Source organism: Triturus cristatus, chromosome 10, assembly GCF_964204655.1.
Source record: "Triturus cristatus chromosome 10, aTriCri1.1, whole genome shotgun sequence".
Taxonomy (NCBI): domain Eukaryota; kingdom Metazoa; phylum Chordata; class Amphibia; order Caudata; family Salamandridae; genus Triturus; species Triturus cristatus.
Genome location: NC_140593.1, coordinates 305,853,607 through 305,874,617, shown reverse-complemented (window position 1 = coordinate 305,874,617; position 21,011 = coordinate 305,853,607). Strand labels below are relative to the sequence as shown.

Sequence of the window (21,011 nt, the reverse complement as noted above, 5' to 3'; positions counted from 1 at the left end):
CACACTGTCGGCTTATAGGGCCTGCTACATGACAGTCTGTATTCAATCTCAATATAATTAAGCCACAAGGAGATTGACCATGTTGTAGTCCCTCCTTTATCAGTCACAACATGTGTGTGAACAGTGCACCATCAAAAATGTATGGCAGCAGTATTCTGAGCTGTAATCAGTGCTGACCCACCAAAGTTTGGGACTGCAGGAGTGAGAGCGAAAATGTGTCAGTTAGATGCATGATCAGCTGAAGACCTGAGGAGACCAGGGTATGATCCAGACCAGGAAAATTAAGAGATTCATCAACATTTATGTGTGTGACCAAAATTAACACTATTGCTTCCTGAAACTATGCCTGGTGCCAAGAACTGCCATATATATATGCTAGCCCCCATCATAAGAGTATTATCTTTGGCATAATGGTCTCCATTCCTGGCCTAATAGTGCCAATGGCATAATAATGGTAATCCTGGACTATTTTTGTATTTTTGGTCTAGTTGTGGTATACCGGCAGCCATCATAGACCTACTAAGTTCATGACCTGACCAATATTCACCAATTCCTGGCATATTAATGGCCATGACTAATATACGGTCTTATCCCAGATCCTTATGGTTTTCAGCCTTGGCACAACTGTGGCCCTAGTATAATGGTGGGAATTACTGGCATAATCCAGGCATCCATGGTGCTATGGTGATCATCCATTGCATATGACTGTAATACCTGGGAATTCAAAGTAGTCTGTCCATATTAGACATTTGTACATGGGAGTACAGGATGAAAATGACAAGCTGATGTTTTGGGACTGTGCATTTCTCAAAAACAGAAAACTGATATTTTAAAGGCAGTTTTAGTTTTCAAAAATGGGGTTTCTTCTGGAAAACTGAGTTTGTTTGCCCACAGTGGAAAGAGTTATTAGATAGGAAAATGTGCATTTTCAGAAACTGGTGACTGATCATTCAAGCTGAGCTGGGAAGACGTATTGCTGTGCCTATGTTCTTTGTGCCACTGGACATGTGAAGATTTGAACGTTACTTCATAAGTCAAGTGGAGGCATTTAATTTCTGCTGGTAACCGCAAATCTTGCTTTGGGTGGTTATAGCGTAGTCACTATTTTACAGTTCTAAAATGTGCTAGTAGCTCAAGAAGACTTTCCTTGAGCAGAAGTAGCTCTCACCACAGAAAAGGTTGGAGACCCCTGCTCTACATGCTACCACAACATTTTCGGAAACAGGATGGAAGGTAGGATTTTAAGTGGTAACAATCTGGAGAATCCAGACTCATCCCTGTATCCACCAGGACCACCCAAACGCTGCTCCAATTTTGGAAAGAGTTGAAGACTCGCATCTTTAGTGAACACTACATCCAATGCATTAACCACCCACAACCAAGCTTTCTCTGCTAGTCGTTCCCTTTGTTTGCTTTTAACCACATACAGCACTGCGCTGCTTCTTGCCTAGGTTAGCGCTATAGAAATACTGTATACATACAAATATCTCCATAAAACCAAAAAACAATCTTGATTTCCAAAGGGAAAACTTCTCGGTTTTCCATAAAATGTTTGGGACAAGGCAAGGATATACAGTATGCTTTAAAAGACCCTCTAACAACAAGACAGACCCGAGTGACTGAGTATAAGGGACACGGATGGGTGGCACGCTCCTTTGAAGGCAAGGCCTGCAAAATACCGAGGAAGGCGCAAGACTGGAATTAACTAAATACAAGACCTTTGGTTCCTGAAATGTCAGATTCAAATTCCCAATCTGAAAATCAATGTGAAGCTTCTCGTTTCATGAATATTGCACCAGTAGTGGGCTCGCCTGCAATCTGCAGAACCACAAGTTTCTTTTAAACTCCATTTTTGACCCCATCAAGGATTCTGGCCGTGGGTATTGGATTGCTTTTCTCTTTTAAAAACAACAAACCTGCAATATGTTTAGCCCGAGCCACGATATCAGTAGAGCCAAACACATCCTCCCACAGGGTACAATGTAGCCTGCTTTTCTGATAAAAACACACACAAAGTGTAAGCCCCCACAAACACAGAAAATAAACATGTGCCCACTACTAATCCGCTATCGGAACATTACCTTATCATTTGCAGAATTAGATGCAGAAAGCAGACAAAGCGTGATGAATGTGTACAGATGCAGCATTTACATTGTTTTGAAGAAGTACATTTATGGCGTTTAAAAGTTAAACCTCGTGGAGCCAACCTGGTGTGTACGGCACCCGCCTGCCGTTTGCCAGTCAGAGGGGCTGTGTTTGGAGTTCTCCACAGTTAGTGAGACTAGGAACCCTCACCCTTCAGCGCCTTGGTCCTGGCTGGCACCGCACTGACACAGGTACCAGGGTATCCAGGGTAGCCAATTATTTTCTGTACTCTAGGGGCAAACACTCAAAAAATGTTCTCCGATCATCCTTTCCGGAAACTCATAATGTTAATTAGAAGAACAGTGGCCACTTGTTTCAGTAGGACAGGGCACGCGCTCCACTTTTTTGTGTTAAAGAGTGGATGGACCATTTCACAGGGTTTTCCATCACTTTGTTCCGGGACCACACAAATGACCATATACCAGCTGCTCTGGGGACATAGCATCATGGTATCAAACAATGCAGGAGTAAAGATCGTTACCTGGGTGGAACACCGGATGCCGGAGCCAAGTGATCACTGGACAATGTGGAATCCTTCCTCTTCATTTTAGAAACTACTACAGTACCCGATAGTCCTGAAGCCCCAGACTTAGTTGCTGTTGTGCCCATGTCCATCGCGTTATGAGGGACAGAAGGTTTGGTGGCATAACGCAGGACGTCGCTAGGGGAGCTCATCAAGAAAGCTCCAAGTATGGGGATCTATATCTCCACCGACCCCATTTTACGATACGAGAAGAACTTGCTCCCTCCCTTGGCACGTCTGCGACGGGACGTGGCGGGCTGGCGGCGGTTGCCGCTTTCCCCCCTTGGCCGTGCCGCCCTGTTTAAAATGATGTCTCTTCCCCGTTTCCTCTATGCCCTGCAGAATACCCTTGACTTGGTCCCGGCCAGTTATTTCCGTGAGGTCGAAAGCCACCAGCGCGCGCTATTGTGGGAAGGGCGTCCGCGCATAGCGATTGCTAAGTTGACGCTTCCGTGGTACGACGGTGGTATCGCGCTTCCAGACATTCGACGTTATTACTGGGCCACCCAGTTGAGCGCGATTAACCATGGTGTGTATGGTCCGGCGCTGAGCCCTGGCTTCGCCATGGACCGCTGGTTGCTGCGTGGGGGCAATTACCACAGAGCTTTGTACTCGAAGTCGTCCGACTTAACCCTTACGGGGCCCACCAGGGTGGCCGTGCGTATATGGAAGGTGGCGACGGATTCACTGGGCTGGAAGGGTAAGCTTACCCTTGCCACCCCTCGGTTTGACTCCGATATTCTGGGAAAGCTTTGGCATACAAAAGGGTTTGCGAAGTGGGACCTGATCGGTATATCCAGAGTTGGAGACCTTTTGGTTAAGGGTAGGATAAAGTCATTCGAGGAGCAGCAGAAGGAATATGAGCTAGGGAACTCGGAGTTCTTCCGCTACGCCCAAGTGTGCCACGCCTTGCGGTCAGTCCTGGTAGAAGGTGAGAAGGTGCCTGAGTCCTCTCCGTTGGAGGACCGGATCCTCGACGGCCATATGCCAGAGAGTACGATCTCGCTCATTTATAAGAAACTTATTAATGTTCGGGCAGATCTTCTTCTAGGGTTGCGCGAACAATGGATCAGGGATGGCCTTGAACTGGACGACGAGGATTGGCAGTCTGCAGTTTCCTCTCCCAAAGAGGTCGCGATCCCCGCGCGCCTGCGGCTGGTGCAGCTTAAAATACTCCATAGGGTATACGTGACGGGGCCTAGGCTGGTTCATATGGGTTTTTCTGAGGAGGGCTTATGTAAGAGAGGCTGTGGTATGGTGGGCACCTTTCTACATATTATTTGGGAATGTGGTGTGATCATGGAGTTTTGGAGGCGAGTACACGAGGTGATGGGGGAGGTGACGGGCATCGTCATGCAGCCTGAGGCGCGGTGCTGTCTCCTGAATGTTTGGGGTCCATCTGACCACGACGCGGCACAGACCCAATGGGTGACCCTAGGGAATATGGTAGCCAAGCGCGACATCACACGTCTGTGGGGCTCTGATAGGCCACCTACATTGACAGCGTGGATGGAAAACGTGGATTGGAGCATGTTTAGGGAGAAGACAGTGTATTGTGCTCGAGGGCGCCCTCGGAAATGGCACGCTGTATGGGGGCGATGGAACCAGTACAGAGGGGGCATATGCCTGCCCCCAGACCCGGACCCGCCCGAGGAGCAGCTCTCCCCTTAGCCCCCTTTTTCCGGCTTAGATCTCTTTGCTGAATGTGTTTGTCCTCTTGAGTCCCTGAATTCCCCTCCTTTCCCTTACTATAAATCTGTGTCTGTTGGACGAAACGGGGCTCGCTCCTCTTGATGGGAACCCTTTTGGTGCTTATGGTGATTACCGCCTTGCTTGTGTTTTGGTTTGGATTTGTGTTTATTTAAAATGGAACCTTTGCATATCCTGTCAGTGAAATGTGGGCACTCATATATGTTGTGTTTCTAAAGCTGCCGTACCTCCGGGTTGTCGGCTGAATAGCTGTGTCACTGATTTGCAAAATAAAGGTTTTGGAGAAAGAAAAAAAAAAAGCTCCAAGTAGTTCCAAGATATTGTTTATGGGTCTGTGTTGAACCAGCTGGCGATGGGAGTTGGCACAATGACAAGTACTGTGCAGGACTCTATAAGCTGGCAATATTGTCTAGCAGTCTAAAAACTCACAAATAGTGTGCCCGACAGAAATTTGAGATTCAGGTGACAGCAGAGTCTAGTCCTACATTGTTCCAAATACTAGTAATCCATGTGAATGGGAGAGCCCAAGACACTAAATCGGAGGATGTCACTTCCCGTGTTGGCCTCAAGCAGCCACACGCCCCAGAGCTCGTCTTTGAAGTTCTTCAATTGAATATCCTTCGAAGCAGGTCACTGGATTTGTAACCTCCGATTTGTAACCTCCAGACACCGTCCACCTGTGCTCCTACTCTACAAACACGTTGTTCTAGAAATCAGGCTGTGAAACACCAACAGAGAAGGCCTACTATATGTATCAGCAGGTCAGGCATCTTTCTTTGGTCTCTCGCAGCACTTCTCCTGCCTGGATCATTTTACACCATGCAAGATTGCTTCATTGGGAGCTCTCGACAAGCCGACTGGAGACCCTAGAACCTTGTTTTACATTATATGTCACTGTTTCCCTCTTTAGTGAGCCAATTCCAATATTTTATTCCAAAACCATATGAGACTTGTGAGCACTGGGCCAATCACCAACTCATGCCAACCTCATACGCATTTACTAGAATAAATATTTGTTATAGGACTTAATCCTAATACAGTATGAAAATGGCTAACTTCCAAACGCTTGCCCCAGTATACTGCTGTGACTGTTCTGGGGTACACTGGCAAAAAGTTATTTATAGTCCCTCTCACCTCCTCTATTTTTTGAATGGTAGTAGCTTCTTTATCCTATACTTGTCTTGCACTGTACTTGTGGTTCATTGCATCCTTGGCAACCGATGGAGGTTAAGCCTTGCGCTTGGTCGAGCTATCAAAACGAGAGGTAAAAATACCATATATCCTTTAGCTACCCTCATTTTACTAACAGCTGGGTGTGGGGGTTGTGATAGCTCCCTTAACATCCATTAGGCCCGTCTCGCCCCCAACACTTCCTACCTGCCTGTCACTTCTTCTCAATACTATAAACTTAGCAAATTCTTTTATTGCGCCATTCCAGGCCATGCTTTCCACATAAACCACACTTTAATTGAACAATATTCCAAACAGGCACTCCCCCTACTGTGTAGCACGCTACCTGCCCACTAATGCACTTCATCAGTCTAAAGCCGGTGCTGTGACATGGATATACCTCCCCCACCCGCCTGACGACTCACATTTAATGAACTATGCCCACAATCAGTGTGCAAAGGCTCTGGTCAATTAGTTTAAAATTTAAAAAAACAAAACAAAAAACTTTATTCAATCAGTTCATTTTTTCCAAAGCTTATTTATCTGCAAAAGGGGAATTCTCTCCCTAAAATGTCGATCAAGTATTATATCATGAAAAAACAAAGCATGTAGAATATTACAAACAGTGTAAAAAATAAAATAAATTTAAAATAAAAAAATAAATAAATAAAAAAAAAAAAAAAACAAGCCTATGTGGCTAACATACTAGGACCAAAAAGCAAACAAAGCAAGACGTTACACATCTTCTATCACAATGCACCTTTCAAAAACTAATAGGAGTGTGGGAAATGCTGTGAAATCTACCACAAAGCCAACCACACGTTGTTCCAACCTCAATGGTGAAATGAGAAGAAAGACAGAAGCCCCGTCAATGTTTTTCGAATGAAAGAGGAATGATTACACCTGCTTGCACTTACGGCACAATCGTCTTGGGTCATAGAATTTAACTAAATACCCTGACCACCCCCACACATACCAAGCAGGTCCACTCAGGATAACATGCTATACACAACAACTTGCTCCATCTATGCTTTCAGTTATAGTAACGCTTCTCCCGGCCTCCAAGCACCCACCCTATCCCTACCTTTGGTCCTTGTTAAAATTAATTGCTGCACTTCCCAGTTGGGATAGCTCATCTCGCAGATGGATTCCCAGATCCTCTGGCAATAAATAAAAATGCATCATCTGATGAGGTCACACACCAGCTGATAGATCCAGGCTGGAGCTGAGTAATCATTTACATGCTCCAGAAATTGAGGTGGCGGCCATTGGGGAATAAATGAATTGTGGGAATGCAACATAAAAAAAAAATTATATACCATAAGGTGGTTGAACAACAAAGAAAGCAAAGTACTGTATAAATAACACGATTCTAGTGGGACCATTTGCAGTCAATATAGAAAGTAAAGCTACGTAAAAGATATGCCATAGAATGCAAAGTGTATTAAATCACCCCAGTTGTAAATAGTGCTCCCAGGAGCCTCCAGTTCCGAGCGGCACATCAGCTTAGGCAGTGTGTGGCAGAGAATAGCCCAGAGTGCACAACTAACACAAAACAAGGCTCCTCACTCCCAATCACATAGGATTAGCACACATGCCTACCACCCCACTTCAAACATGTGCTGTGATGCCAGCCAATTAACGCTTCTACACAGGAGGTTCATGCAACTCCTTCAGACATCAATGTCCTCTCATGATTCATCAATGGTAAGTGTGCAGAACGTTACCATAAGCAATGCCGCAAGGACCTCTCAGGATAGTTTTCTATGAATAACCTACATGCATGCCTATGCCACTGTGCCGTGATTGGGGGTTTCCCCCCATAGGGGAGAGATATGCATTCAACAAATGCTTCAGGATCCCACATCTTAACTTCACGGCAGGGTGACACACTGGAAACCATGTGTGCGTCTCTGAGCTGCGAAGTCAGCTCCACGCAGTTACGTCCAGCTTATTCAAGCTGGGCATGTCCAGATGTAGACCAGCACGAGGAGTTGTGGCTTCCTGAGGCACCTACTAACTATTTCCAGAAGGAGCAGGTGCAGCGGTCCTGGAGGCAGAAGTAGATAGGAGCGAGGAGGCCACTTTCTTACATCATCCCCTATTACATCAAATGTTTGAACCAACCAACAGATTGTAATATGCTGAGAGGTAAGTCAGATGGTAACAAACATTGGCAAAGCCAACATTTTTTGCCCTGGCAATCCATCTTCACCTTGTTATTTTTTGTGTGCAAACATACACAATAGGCATAAATGGTTCAAAAGAAATAAGTAAAAATGTGCCCTCTATAGGCATACCAATGTTTTAAAAAAAATAAAAAAAATACAAAGTCGACCCACTGCAAAAACAAACATTTCAATTAAAGGTAATGAAAGCTAATAGGCCCATCAACCAACGGTTTTTAGGCAGATGTGCACATACAAAACGTGCAAAATTAAGAAAGTGAAGAGAGGCAACGACTGATGTGAACAGACTATTAGTCGTCCTGTGGTATAGTGGGCAGAAGCAAAATGTGAATGACACAAACAGAACAATGAATGAAGAAAGGGGAGACAGGTGAATATTTTTGGAAAACAAGAGGCTGCAGAAACACAAAATCAGTCTCTGAGCCAGATCTATACAAGGAGATAATTGTGGCAAAATTCATTGTACTATAACATGGTACCTGGATGTCTGGAACAGGTTAGAGTTAGAAAAGTGACCAACTAAGATGTAAACTAAAATCATAGTGAAATTGATGACAGGCGAGTTGAAGAGGAACGCCTCAACTTTATTTACCATTTGTGCCTGCATTACTTTTCAGACCACAATGCCTACCCCCACCACTCCCTGGTCCTTTCAGATTGCTCAACTTAGAAGATCAATGTACCAAAATAAAATGTAGAGATGCACCACATCAATAATACTAAAACAAGAACAAAGATGTTATTCTCATCTTTATTTTCTTTTTTGAAACAATGTCACATTTTCAGTGAAGACAGCCACCCCGTTTCATCCAGAAAATTGACTTCTTCGGAGCAAGGTCAAACAAATATGAAGTTCAACCTGGTAAAAGCATCACAGTGCGGTTTCAAAACGAAATCATGATGCTAAGCTTAATCAATATTCTGACTGATATATCGCAAACATAATTAATCAATTAATCCAGGTCATTCAAATCATAGTCAAATATGTGCAGCGAGAGTAACTCCCCAATGGGGTTGTTTCCATAGTTACAGGGCCATAGAGCCAATAAGCCCTGATAAGCACTGTGATAGGTGCTGAGGCTGCAACACTTGTTCGCTGCACCCCAGTATGGTGTGCGTGGAAGATGAAGGGGTTCCCATCTTCCACGCACACCATCCTGGGGTGTAGCGGACAAGTGTGTCTACCTCACCACCTATCACAGTGCTTATCAGGTCTTATTGTTCCTATGTCCCTGTAACTATTAACACAACCCCATTGGGGTGTTACTCTTGTGGCTCATATTTGCCTATGATTGGAATGACCTGGATTATTTATATTTGCGATATGTCAATCAGAATATTGATTATGTTTAACATCATTAATTTGTTTTCAAACCACACTACGATGCTTCTACCAGGCTGAACTTCATGTGTGTTTGACCTTGCCCTGAAGAAGTCCATCTTATAACAAAACGTGTAGGCTGTGTTTGCTGAAAATATGTGACATTCATTTTTTTTTTTTTTTTAAACCTGCGCACCATACCGGGTGTAGCAGACAAGTGGAGCTGCCTCAGCACCTATTGCAGTGCTCATCAGGGCTTATTGGCCTTATGTCCCAGTAACTATTAACATGACCCCATTGGGGTGTTACTCTCGCGTCTCATATTTGCCTAGGATTTGAATGACATGGATTAATTATGTTTGCGATAGATCAGTCAGAATATTAAGTTTAGCATTGTGATTTAGTTTTGAAACTGCACTGTGATGCTTCTACCAGGCTGAACTTCATGTGTGTTTTACCTTGCCCTGAAGAAGTCCATCTTATGGTTGAAACATGTTGGCTGTCTTCGCTGAAAATATGTGACATTCTTTCAAAAACAAAAAAAGAAAAAGACAAGAATCACATCTTTGTTCTTGGATTATTGTTGAGGTGCTTCTCTACGCATTATTTTGTTACTTGCTACCTACCCTTGGTTTTTGGCACTTTGGTAGCAGATGCTTGTAGTGTGTGCACACACACTGGTATATATTTATGCTTTAAGACCTTTTGGAACAACAGGATAGGTGCAATATTTGAGGTCTGCTGCTTTTGCTCTATTTACATTAGAAGATCAATGTATTCAACACCAAAAGCTGCCAGTGTCAACTGAGTAAAGAAGGAATAATGCAAATATCAACGTCCAATATGCATCTTATATTAAGTCCATAAACAAGTTGTGCAAATGCTTCACAAAATGGCTTTAATGGAAAGCAGAAAAGAAAATTGCCAAAAAGCTGCAGTGCTCTCTAAGAAATGATATCTATGCATACAATTTTGAGCTAGCTTATGTAAAAAGCAGCTGTTGAAATAAACTTAATTTTATTATTTGTATAGAACCCAGGACTTCTAGCATTGAATCCTCTGCTTATTTCAAATTAGGATAGAATCTGTATGCACCGCCCAAGATTCTGATGGTGTTAAGTAGGATAGGACAGACAAAAACAAAAGCCTTGTTTGGCCTTTGGCAAAATTGGTTAAGGTTTGCCAGGACCAGATGCCAAGGTGGGCAGTGTTCCAAAATCAGCATACAAGTACCAAGAACATTCTGAACTCCGAGCCACAAAGGCTGTACATGTAACTTATTCTTGTAGCACTTTGAATTCATGCCTGCCAACATTTGGGAACAGGAACGAGGGAGGTTTAGAAAAAATAACCAGGGAAAGAAATTCTCCATCAAGTTGCATTGCAATGAGGGAAAAGTGAAGTGCGAGTAAGCTGAAATAATGAGTTATTTACTTTAAAGAGTGAAAATCTCCCACCTGCATCCAAGTAAGCCCAAGTAAGTCACATGTATTTTTTGCTACTAGGACCCTCAAAATTCACTAAAAACCTACATTACCAGTGGCTTAAGACATGGCCAAAGCAAGGCTGAATATGAAAGGCGTGTAATAACAAGAAACAGCCAGGGCGAGCTGCAGAAGCTACTGTAAAATGCACTTAGAAAGGTATACAATAACACCCAGAGCACTCCAAAGTCTTTTATAAGGTCTGAAAATGAAAGCAGATCCGATTATTGTACATGATTCAAGGGTCCAACTTCGTTTGCACATTGAAAGAGGTGTGGCTCACTGGTTAGAGGAAGCAGACCCAGAAGCAGAGGACAGCCCGGGACCAGGGTTCAATCCCCGACGCGGCAGGGTCGTGGACCAGGGCCAGCGGACTCGATAATTCTCGCTTCGGTGCCTACTCTAACCAGGGATCACACTCGGCGACTCTGGGCATTAGCTTGCCTCATCTCCACAACGGCCCCCCCACATTCGCCGGGGATGCCTGGTTTCACCTTGGAGATACCCTGGAGGGACCATCTCACAGGGATAGCCAGGACGGGTTCCCCAGCGGTCTACAGCGCCAGGACGCCTCAGGGCAGCAGTGCGCTTTACAAGACACATACATTTTACAAAGACAGCCGACACGTGTTTCGTCTTAAACGACTTTTTCAAGGCTGAATAGTATCCAAGTAACTGATGTAAACAGGTCCACAAGGGTACGGTAAGTAAAGGACACAACCTGCAAGTAAACTGCGTTGGTACGTAAATGTGGACTGCAAGGAGGAACCTTGAAAAGCCCCCATTTGTCCCCCAAACGTAAGGTTTGTGTCCCGAGGTGAGTACAGCACTTAGAAAGGTACACAGCCTAGGTATTACCGGACGAAACAATAGCAGTGTCAGACCTGCATGGCATTACCGTGAGAAATGGAAATTCCCCAAGAGCAGGTTGCACTTAGGGCTGTACACTTTGACTGGCGTCCCAAAAATTAGCAAACCAGCGTGAACGTCTACAGAGGATGAACACAATCATACTCTGACCTCCAACGGCTGGAAAGGAATATGTGTTCATGGGTTGTAGCCCCCTGAAAACCTGATTTATGTAAACACATGTCTTTGTGTACACTAACAATAAAAACAGCTGTCGATAGAGACGTACACAACAGATGTAATCGATCGCCTAACGGGTCATCTAGGTTCCAACTCACCCCCATGGTGCGTTCTCTCGACTTCCGGAATGCAAATTAGTGATCTGCACGGCGGCCTCCTTAGCGGCCGCCAATATTTGTTTACTAATATTTATGTGTAGCTCGGCAGACCGGGTTCCAAGTGCATAGGGGGCGCAAGAGCGGTAAATCCCTTGCTCAACGCCATGAGCACGCCATAAAGAAAAGGAGCCGGCGATGAACGCTCAAGGGCGTCTCAACGAGGACGCCCCTTTGTTTTGTTTCCGAGTGGGCATTTCTCCGAGGCCTGCTGCCAGGAAAGGGCGTTTTCTTGCGCGATAAACTTTAGCTCGAAGAGCTGATGCGGGGCGCAGGATGCAGCCTCAGCAGCGGGTACCGAGGCCGCCGGAGGGTGGGGACCCCAAGGAGGGGGTGCATGAGCTCACAGGCGAGGATTGATTAATGCTCCGTTTGGCACCACGTCCAGAGGCGCCGGGGAGGAGCCGGGATTTATAACGGGTCTCGCTTCCAAGGAGGAAGAAGAGGGTCGAGGTAATGAACCCTCCGTTCGAACCAAGGAGGGGGAGGGAACCGAGGGGTGGGGGCCTGGGACGGGCCACGCACAACACAATGGGGGAGAGGGAGGAGATGGAAGAAACCTTTCTTCCAAAAACAAGGGAGAGGTGGAGACCCCTGGGAATCACTTTCCGCCCATGTGATAGACTGAGACGTAAACATATCACGATGACCGCCTCTTGCTTGGCACCGTTACAAAAATAAAACGAAGTGTGTGGTGGTGTGGGGGTATTTAAAACTGGGGAATGGAACGGACATGAACGGCCGTTATTATTATTTATTTTTAGAGAAGGGGAAACGAAGGTCGGGGGAAGATTACATTTTCAACGAGAAATCAATTCCTTCCTTCTACGAGATTACAAAAATCTAGGCGTTGTATTTAACCAGGGGACAACGCGCGCCTACGCAAACATGCGAGTGCATCGACGGCAGGGGAGCGGAAGGAATACCACAATACAAAGTGCGTGCTTAATAATATTCAGCCAGACACGTGCTTTCACCTCGCACAAGGGATCGGAAGCTTGGGTTCCCCCCCCCCCCCCCCCGCGAACCCCAGGCTTTTGGGTTATTTTCAATTGCCCAATAAGCGGCTGTCTGAAGGAAGGGATGGGGGTCAACAGACCGCCAACCCCTCCCCCTCCTCACAGCTGTACAGCAACCACTGGAAAGACAGGAAAAGAAGCGAAATACGAAAGACCCTCCTCCTGCACAGAGATTCGGAAGGCGCCAAGCGGCGTTGAAACTACTACACACACACCGTAGCGCCGAACAGGACATTGTTATCTCTAGACTACTGCGTAGGTGCGGGGACCCGACGCAGGCGCAGTATCACGGGGGCTGCCCGCGAGGCTTCTGCCTTACGACACCATCACAGGGGTTCCTCTGTCCAGGCTCCCGATGCAGGCACCATCACAAGGGGGTCCTCTAGCCAAACTCCTGCTACACATACTATAACTGCTAAACATACTATAACAGGGGGTTTCTCTTTCCAGGCTGCTGTTACAGACACTATCACAGGGGCTTCCTCTCCCAGGCTCCGACTGTAAACACTATCACAGAGAGTTCGTCTATCCAGGCCCCTGAGGCAGACCTTATCTCAGGGGTTTACGTCTCCAAACTCCCGTTGCAGACATTATCACAGGGGGTTCACATCCCCCGCCCCAGACACTACAGCAAGTTCCTCTCACCAGTATCCTACAACAGACGCCATAGCTCGGAGGTTGCTCTAGGCAATGTCTGGCTGCAGGGACCGTATCAATGCCGTTCCTCTCACCAGGCTCCTAAGGGCAGGCACTGAAGCATGGGGAGAGTGCTTTTACAGGGCTGGGGCTCTGTTGCAGACACTGTGCCTCAATGGGTTCCTCGGACCAGGCTCCTGCTGCAGACACGCCCAGGGAATCCCCCTCTCCAGGCTCCTGCTTCAGAAACTATCCCAAGGAATTCCTCTCTCCATGCTCCAGCTGCAGACACTCATAGGAAATCCCCCCCTCTCTAGGCTTCTGCTGCAGGGAATTCCTCTCTTCAGGCTCCTGCTGCAGACACTCATAGGAAATCCCGCTCTATAGGCTCCTGCTGCAGGCACTCACATGGAATTCCTCTCTCCATGCTCCTGCTGCAGACACTCACATGGAATTCCCCTCTCCAGGCCCCAGCTGCAGACACTCACATGGAATTCCCCTATCCAGGCCCCAGCTGCAATCACTCACATGGAATTCCCCTCTCCAGGCCCCAGCTGCAGACACTCACATGGAATTCCCCTCTCCAGGTCCCAGCTGCAGACACTCACATGGAATTCCCCTCTCCAGGTCCCAGCTGCAGACACTCATAGGAAATCCCCCCACTCCAGGCTTCTGCTGCAGACACTCACATGGAATTCCAATCTCCAGCTGCAGACACTCACATGGGGTTCTTCTCTCCAAGGCCCTGCTGCAGACACTGTCACATGCAATTCCTCTCTTCAGGCTCCGGCTGCAAACACTCACATGGAGTTCCTCTCTCCAGGCTCCTGCTGCAAACACTCACATGGAGTTCCTCTCTCCAGGCTCCTGCTGCAAACACTATCAGAGGGAATTCCTCTCTCCATGCTCCAGCTGAAGACACTCACATGGAATTCCTCTCTCCAGGCTCCTGCTGCAGGCACTCACATGGAATTCCTCTCTCCAGGCTCCTGCTGCAGACACTCACATGGAATTCCTCTCTCCAGGCTACTGCTGCAGACACTATCACGGGGTATTCCTCTCTCCAGGCACCAGCTGCAGACACTATCAGAGGGAATTCCTCTCTCCAGGCTCCAGCAGAGGACACTCACATGCAATTCCTCTCTCTAGGCTCCTGCTGCAGGCACTCATATGGAATTCCTCTCTTCAGGCTCCTGCTGCAGACACTATCACGGGGTATTCCTCTCTCCAGGCTCCAGCTGAAGACACTATCAGAGGGAATTCCTCTCTCCAGGCTCCAGCAGAGGACGCTCACATGCAATTCCTCTCTCTAGGCTCCTGCTGCAGGCACTCACATGGAATTCCACTCTCCAGTCTCCTGCTGCAGACCCTATCACGGGGTATTCCTCTCTCCAGGCTCCCGCTGCAGACACTCACATGGAATTCCTCTCTCCAGGCTCCTGCTGCAGACACTCACATGGAATTCCTCTCTCCAGGCTCCTGCTGCAGACACTCACATGGAATTCCTCTCTCCAGGCTCCTGCTGCAGACACTCACATGGAATTCCTCTCTCCAGGCTCCTGCTGCAGACACTATCAGGGAATTCCTCTCTCCAGGCTCCAGCTGCAGACACCATCAGAGGGAATTCCTCTCTCCAGACTCCAGCTGAAGACACTCACATGGAATTCCTCTCTACAGGCTCCATCTGCAGACACATGGAATTCCTCTCTCCAGGCTCCAGCTGCAGACACTATCAGAGGGAATTCCTCTCTCCCGGCTCCAGCTGCAGACACTATCAGAGGGAATTCCTCTCTCCAGGATCCTGCTGCAGACACGATCACAGGGTGTTCCACTCTCCAGGCTCCAGCTGTAGACACTCACATGGAATTCCTCTCTCCAGGATTCCTGCTGCAGACAGGCACAGGAAATCTCCTCTCCATGGCTCCAACTGCAGACACTATTACCGGAGATTACTTTCACCAGGCCCATGCTCCGGACACTGTGTCCCAGGAGTTCCTCTACCAAGCTCCAGCTGCAGACACTATCACCGGAGATTACTTTCACCAGGCCCATGCTCCGGACACTGTGTCCCAGGAGTTCCTCTACCAAGCTCCAGCTGCAGACACTATCACCGGAGATTACTTTCACCAGGCCCATGCTCCGGACACTGTGTCCCAGGAGTTCCTCTACCAAGCTCCAGCTGCAGACACTATCACCGGAGATTACTTTCACCAGGCACATGCTCTGGACACTGTGTCCCAGAAGTTCCTCTACCAAGCTCCGGCTGCAGTCACTGTATCAAAGGGTGCCTTTCGCCATGGGTTCCTACCGCAGACATGACCATAGGAGGCTCCTCTCACTGGGTGCTGCAGACACTGCAGCTTGGGTGTCCCGATGACTACGCTGCTGCTGCTGACACTGTATCAAAGGATGCCTCCCGTCAGGGCTCCTGCTGTAGACACTGTAGGTCGTTGAAGAGGATGAATGTCTTTCCGCAGCCTCCTGCTTCAGACACCTCAGCCTGGGGATTCCTCTCACTGGCTCGTGCTGCACACATTAGCTCAGTGGGTTGCTTTTCACAGCCTTCTGCTGCGAACACACACATGGGGGTTTCCTTGCACCATGCTCCTACCAAAGACGCTTGAGCACAGCGGGGTCCCGGGTTTCTTTCACACTGGGCTTAAAACTCAATTACACGTTATTTGCACCAGAATGGCTGCAGCCACTACCTCAACTGCCAATTTCCCCCTTCAGTGGTCTCTTCATAGATACTTTGTATCACAAGGAAAGGCATTATTTCCACCAAACATCTTTTTCGAGACAATGTAGCACCCAACGGATATCCTTTTCGCCTGCTCCTACAGCAGACACTACCCCCGCACACCCCCATTGCATTGCGTATACACCAACGACACAACATACCAAACCTGGCACTAACTTCAACCACATGGAAAGTCACCCTGGTGAAGGGCAGCGTAGGACGCTGCGTACTTCGCCCACTCGCTCCCACGAGTCTGAGGCTGCGCCGGGATTTACATCTGGTACCACCACATTAATGTGGACAGATCGACAACGAACAGCCAAAGGACCGGTACAGTGCACATTCACATTTAGCACCCTAAGGTGCATTACTGCATCAGGAAGTTGGATGCTGAGAGCTGCCCTGCCCCCGTCACCAACGCACTGGACAATGGGAAGTGTAAAACAAGAGGGGCTCCCACAGGAATGCCCAGGACGCTGTAGCTGCACCAGGACCGAGATGCACGATGCAGACAGAGATCACGCACAACCCTTGAGGCACCATGCACACCCCTCCTTGCTCCACTCCCACTCCCGGCTGCTCACCCACCTTGCGTTGCTGCTGTGGCGGGCTGCCGCTCCCCCCTCTGCAGGCTCTTGGTCACCGCCTTCCACACGTTGCACCCCAGCAGGCAGAGGAGTAGCGTCGCCGCGGTCCTGCTCATGTCCTCGATCCGGGTGCGGCGCTGCTACGGCGGATCAGAGCAGGCGCGGAGGGCAGCGCCGCAGCCGCACAGCATCAGAGGCGGGCGTCCGCCCCGCCGCAGCGCTGCGTGCTCCCGCCGTCCGCAGCACCATGCCGCCGGGGCTCCAGGGGTGTTCGCGCTGCCGGTAGCCCCCGCTCTCCCGGGCTCTAGCACGCTGCTTGGACTCCCCACACTCTGACCCGCATCCCTCGCTCTGCTGCTCCCACTGCCCTTTCTTCCCTCCCGGACAGCGGTGGAGCAGCGCCTCTGCCGCTTTAACTCCTCCGAGCCCGAGGCGCAGAGCCGTGGGACCGGGGCGCCACCTGGTGGTGCGCGGGAGCAGCGCACGCTCCCCCCTCTGTTGCTCTGCTATTGTGTTGTTGCTGCGGTAGGGTGACTGGAGGGTCACGCACGCTGCGCACCCCCGCCCAGCGTTTCAAACTTAAATACGAGGCACATTTGGGACAGGGAATGTGGCTGAGGCACGACCCAGTGACAAGCTCTGAACAGAGTGAATTCTGGGGGTACAGAGTAAATGTAAACATGCAGGTTAGGTAGCGGTGTCTTGACAGTCAATTTGATACATTGTGCGTTTGTCCAGTGTTGAAAAATAAAACACAACACGATCGGGAAGTACTCCAATCTAACATGTTTAATGCCAACATAGCAAGCAGAACAACAAATAACCGAAAGGGAATTGTCGTTTCAAATAAACAGAGCTCTCGCTCGAAAAGGGTTCGCTGGGGGCATAATGCCAAACTACACCTCTCAAACCAAGCCTGTGGAACCTAATCACATGACAGAAACATACATGTTTCAGCAAAAAAACGTATAATACATCATTGAGGAGAAGAGATAATTTATGAATCCAATATTCATTATTCTCTATTATTATTCAATCTTCATTATTCTCTTAAAATCCTGCTTCTAGCTGACAATACTAAAAACGAGGTTACACTTTTCAGAAATATGCAATTGTGCCACTGTTAACAAGATGGCTTCTGGGCCTACTAGAGCCAAGAAACTGAGTAGCATAATTGAGGCTAATGGACTTTTCAGATCCATAGGAAGCAACACCCATGTTTGATTACAAAATATGTGGGTGATATGCAGTAATACTTATACAAAAAACAATAATGGTGAAGTACCTAAGAATGTAGGCTGAAGTGTTCATACCAGTTTTTGGGGATTTGAGGTAAAAATCTCTTAACAAATGCTTCAGTAAAGGGTTAATGATGCAATAGAATGCATCATGAAATGTATGTAGTTTGTAACAACGATGTTGACATTGTCACCTCATCTTAAGGTTTTAACATAGGTCAGCGTTTGTTCTGAATGGACCACCTATTATTGAATGGATCATAGATTTATATATTTTTGCACCCATTTCTTGTGGAACCCTTTTTTACTTGTCAAAATATCCACTACCACGTTGTTGCCTTTTTGGTTTATTTTTATGGTCTATTAATATATAACACGGAGAGAACATGAATCCCTCAGACATATCTCTGTTCTCTATTTTTCATATCAAGATTAATTAAAAAATATTTGATACTAGTCTACATATTTCCCACAAATCAAACATATTTTCATACCGCTAGTAGTTTGATCTATCCATTCTATAAATATGAAAATACTCAAGCCGTCAACATCAGTAAAATATAAATAAAAACTGCAGAGATGTAGGTGTACATGCTGTGCTAACAATATTTAGTGACAAGCAAAATCACACTATCTAAATATTCACATCTAGTTGGTAGCCAATACATTTCGAGTCATCCTCCCAACTATTCCTCAGAGGGAAAATTGAGCTTGTAGTAGGATTCTTATTCACCTAAGAAACACTTTGTTACCAAAGTTATAATAAATAAAGCTTGTGTCTCCAAATTTCTTTCATCTCTCTGCCAACATGTTGACACAGAGTGCCACACCAAAATGAGGCCTTACAATCTGAAATATCGTCTTTTTTCTACTCAAAATCTTCCCCTAAGAAGTTTTGTGTTAACATAAATCTCAGTTAATAGACTTATTTTGTGTCTTTATGCCCTTGTGAAACTCATTAGAACCACACAGGTCTTTTCTTAAGCCTGTCTGTTCGAATCTTGCTTTTTCTAAAGTAAAATCAGGAAGTAACTTATAATGAAGAGTATATTTAATATCGCCCATTAGTGAACAGTAATTCAAGTAATATACAAAATTATCAAGTAAATGTAATGCTCTAATTGCGTAAGTGGAACCTGCAGACTTCTATAGGTTAAGAAAATCCACAATGGTGCATTTATTTTTCAATATTAGCAATTGGAAACATCATCCCCAGCAAAGGCAGCAGTAATGATTCTATCTTACACTCTCCATGTGCATCAAAAGTAATACAATCAACTACAAGCATATCTTGTATAACTTTTTATAATTAATAAACCAACCTTACCAAACTCTTACTCAGCACTCATCAGTCCTGCATAACGGACTAAATATGTTTTTTCTAACTAGCATATTTTAAGCACATGTTGCAAACAGCTCCATATTTCACCAATTATAAAAACATTCTAATAAAACCAAACCCTATAGAGGAGAGGAGTTTAGTTACATAGATCATGCTCAAACTATATCGGACCTGCCATAGTGCCCATTCTGTTCTAGAATGAGTTCCTGTAAGTAAACATACATTGATATCCACATATATCACATATATATGTAAGCCCTGTAAAGTATTCAGTAATAATAAAAATACAATAACATATATGCAAATTAAAACCAGACTAACTTAAAATAAAAAATAAAACTAGATTAATTAGATTCCATAATTGGTCCCAAGAGGCTCAATATGTTTAAAGGATCTACCCACTTTGCTTCCCTGCTCCATGATCATTTTTCAGGATTGATATTATGCCTGTTGACAGTGGTATGCTACTGGAGATCATGTAGCTTCTTGACTTAAACCTGTTTGTCTTGTCTAATTCTTTTTTCACAATTCATGTATTCTAGCCTACTTGACTCCACAAGGACATTTTATTGGGAACACTGGATAGCAACTATTGTATGCCGCATACAAGTGCAGACTGATTTCTTTCTTAGTATGTTGGTGTTTAGTTGCATATGCCTCAATCAAATTATTTAATGAAATTATTGTGACATGCATACTGTTAGCACATATGTGTGCTCTTCCACTATGCTTGTAAAAATCTTTGCCCACATAAAATATCCAGTGCTGTTACACTATCATTTGAATGTCACAACATAACAAATTGAGGGTACATTTTATTTGACACACTGAGGGCTCTTTCTTTGCAGCAAAACTTTTTATAGTATTTTCTTTCTTATGTACTGTAAACAAAACCCCAAATACAGACATTAATCAAATCAGTCTGGGATTTTCAAAGTATGCCCTGCTTTCATAGACCACTCGTTCTGCCCCCATACATTGGTCCATACCTGAACACCATTTGTCTCAGGTTGGAAGTGGCATATCCCAGCCCCTTGCTACATCAATTGTGTCAGCTTCTTTTCATTAATGTCACATTTTCTTAGGATATCTAATACCATGTATAGTGATGTAAGTGTAACCCTCACATCCAGCACTATTGCTAATGTATCTCAAACCCCTACCCAGAATCCCCGTAAAATTCTACAGTTCCATAAGGGGCATAGGAAAGTGCCTTCTTCTCTCCCACATTACAGGCAGTGGTTAGCAGAAACTATACCTGACTTGTGCAACTTGCTCCTTTTATAATGCATCCTATGGACTATCCTAAGCTAGATGAGCCACAAGCTAGTCTTAATCACCACTTCTCTGGGTCTCTGTAGGACTGCCTCTCAGTCTATATCCTCTAGTAGACCTACATCCCTCTCCTACTGTTCCTTGAGGCCAACCAGACAGTCCGGCCTCTTGTTCACCAATGTTTTATGCAAATAGAAGATATAGCTCCTTTTGTTTGGAAGAGGTAGCCTGAGATAGGTTGGCCCAATCAATTGAATACATGGCCAAGGTAGAGTTCATACTCCTCCCTCAGGTATGCAACAATTTAGATTTTTCCTGTTGCCACTATGTCTCCTAGTTTGGCGATGCCAATAAGATCACATTGTCAGAATCCCTTTAGTTTGCTGTT

General features: G+C 46.1%; 1 protein-coding gene across 2 annotated transcripts in view; it reads right to left on the bottom strand.

The window, feature by feature from the left end:
• FAM171A1 (family with sequence similarity 171 member A1) overlaps nucleotides 1-17,182 on the bottom strand; it is a 343,848-nt gene extending 326,666 nt beyond the window's left edge. Inside the window, exon 1 of one of the 2 annotated variants that reach the window (XM_085631254.1) lies at nucleotides 16,770-17,182. In XM_085631254.1, the coding sequence (XP_085487380.1) occupies nucleotides 16,770-16,884 (115 nt within the window). In that variant the 5' untranslated portion in view covers nucleotides 16,885-17,182. Of the gene's footprint in view, nucleotides 1-11,729; nucleotides 11,916-16,769 lie in introns of those variants that run through there. The other variant, XM_085631255.1, reaches the window with a different exon arrangement.
• Between the last annotated feature and the right edge of the window lie 3,829 nt (nucleotides 17,183-21,011).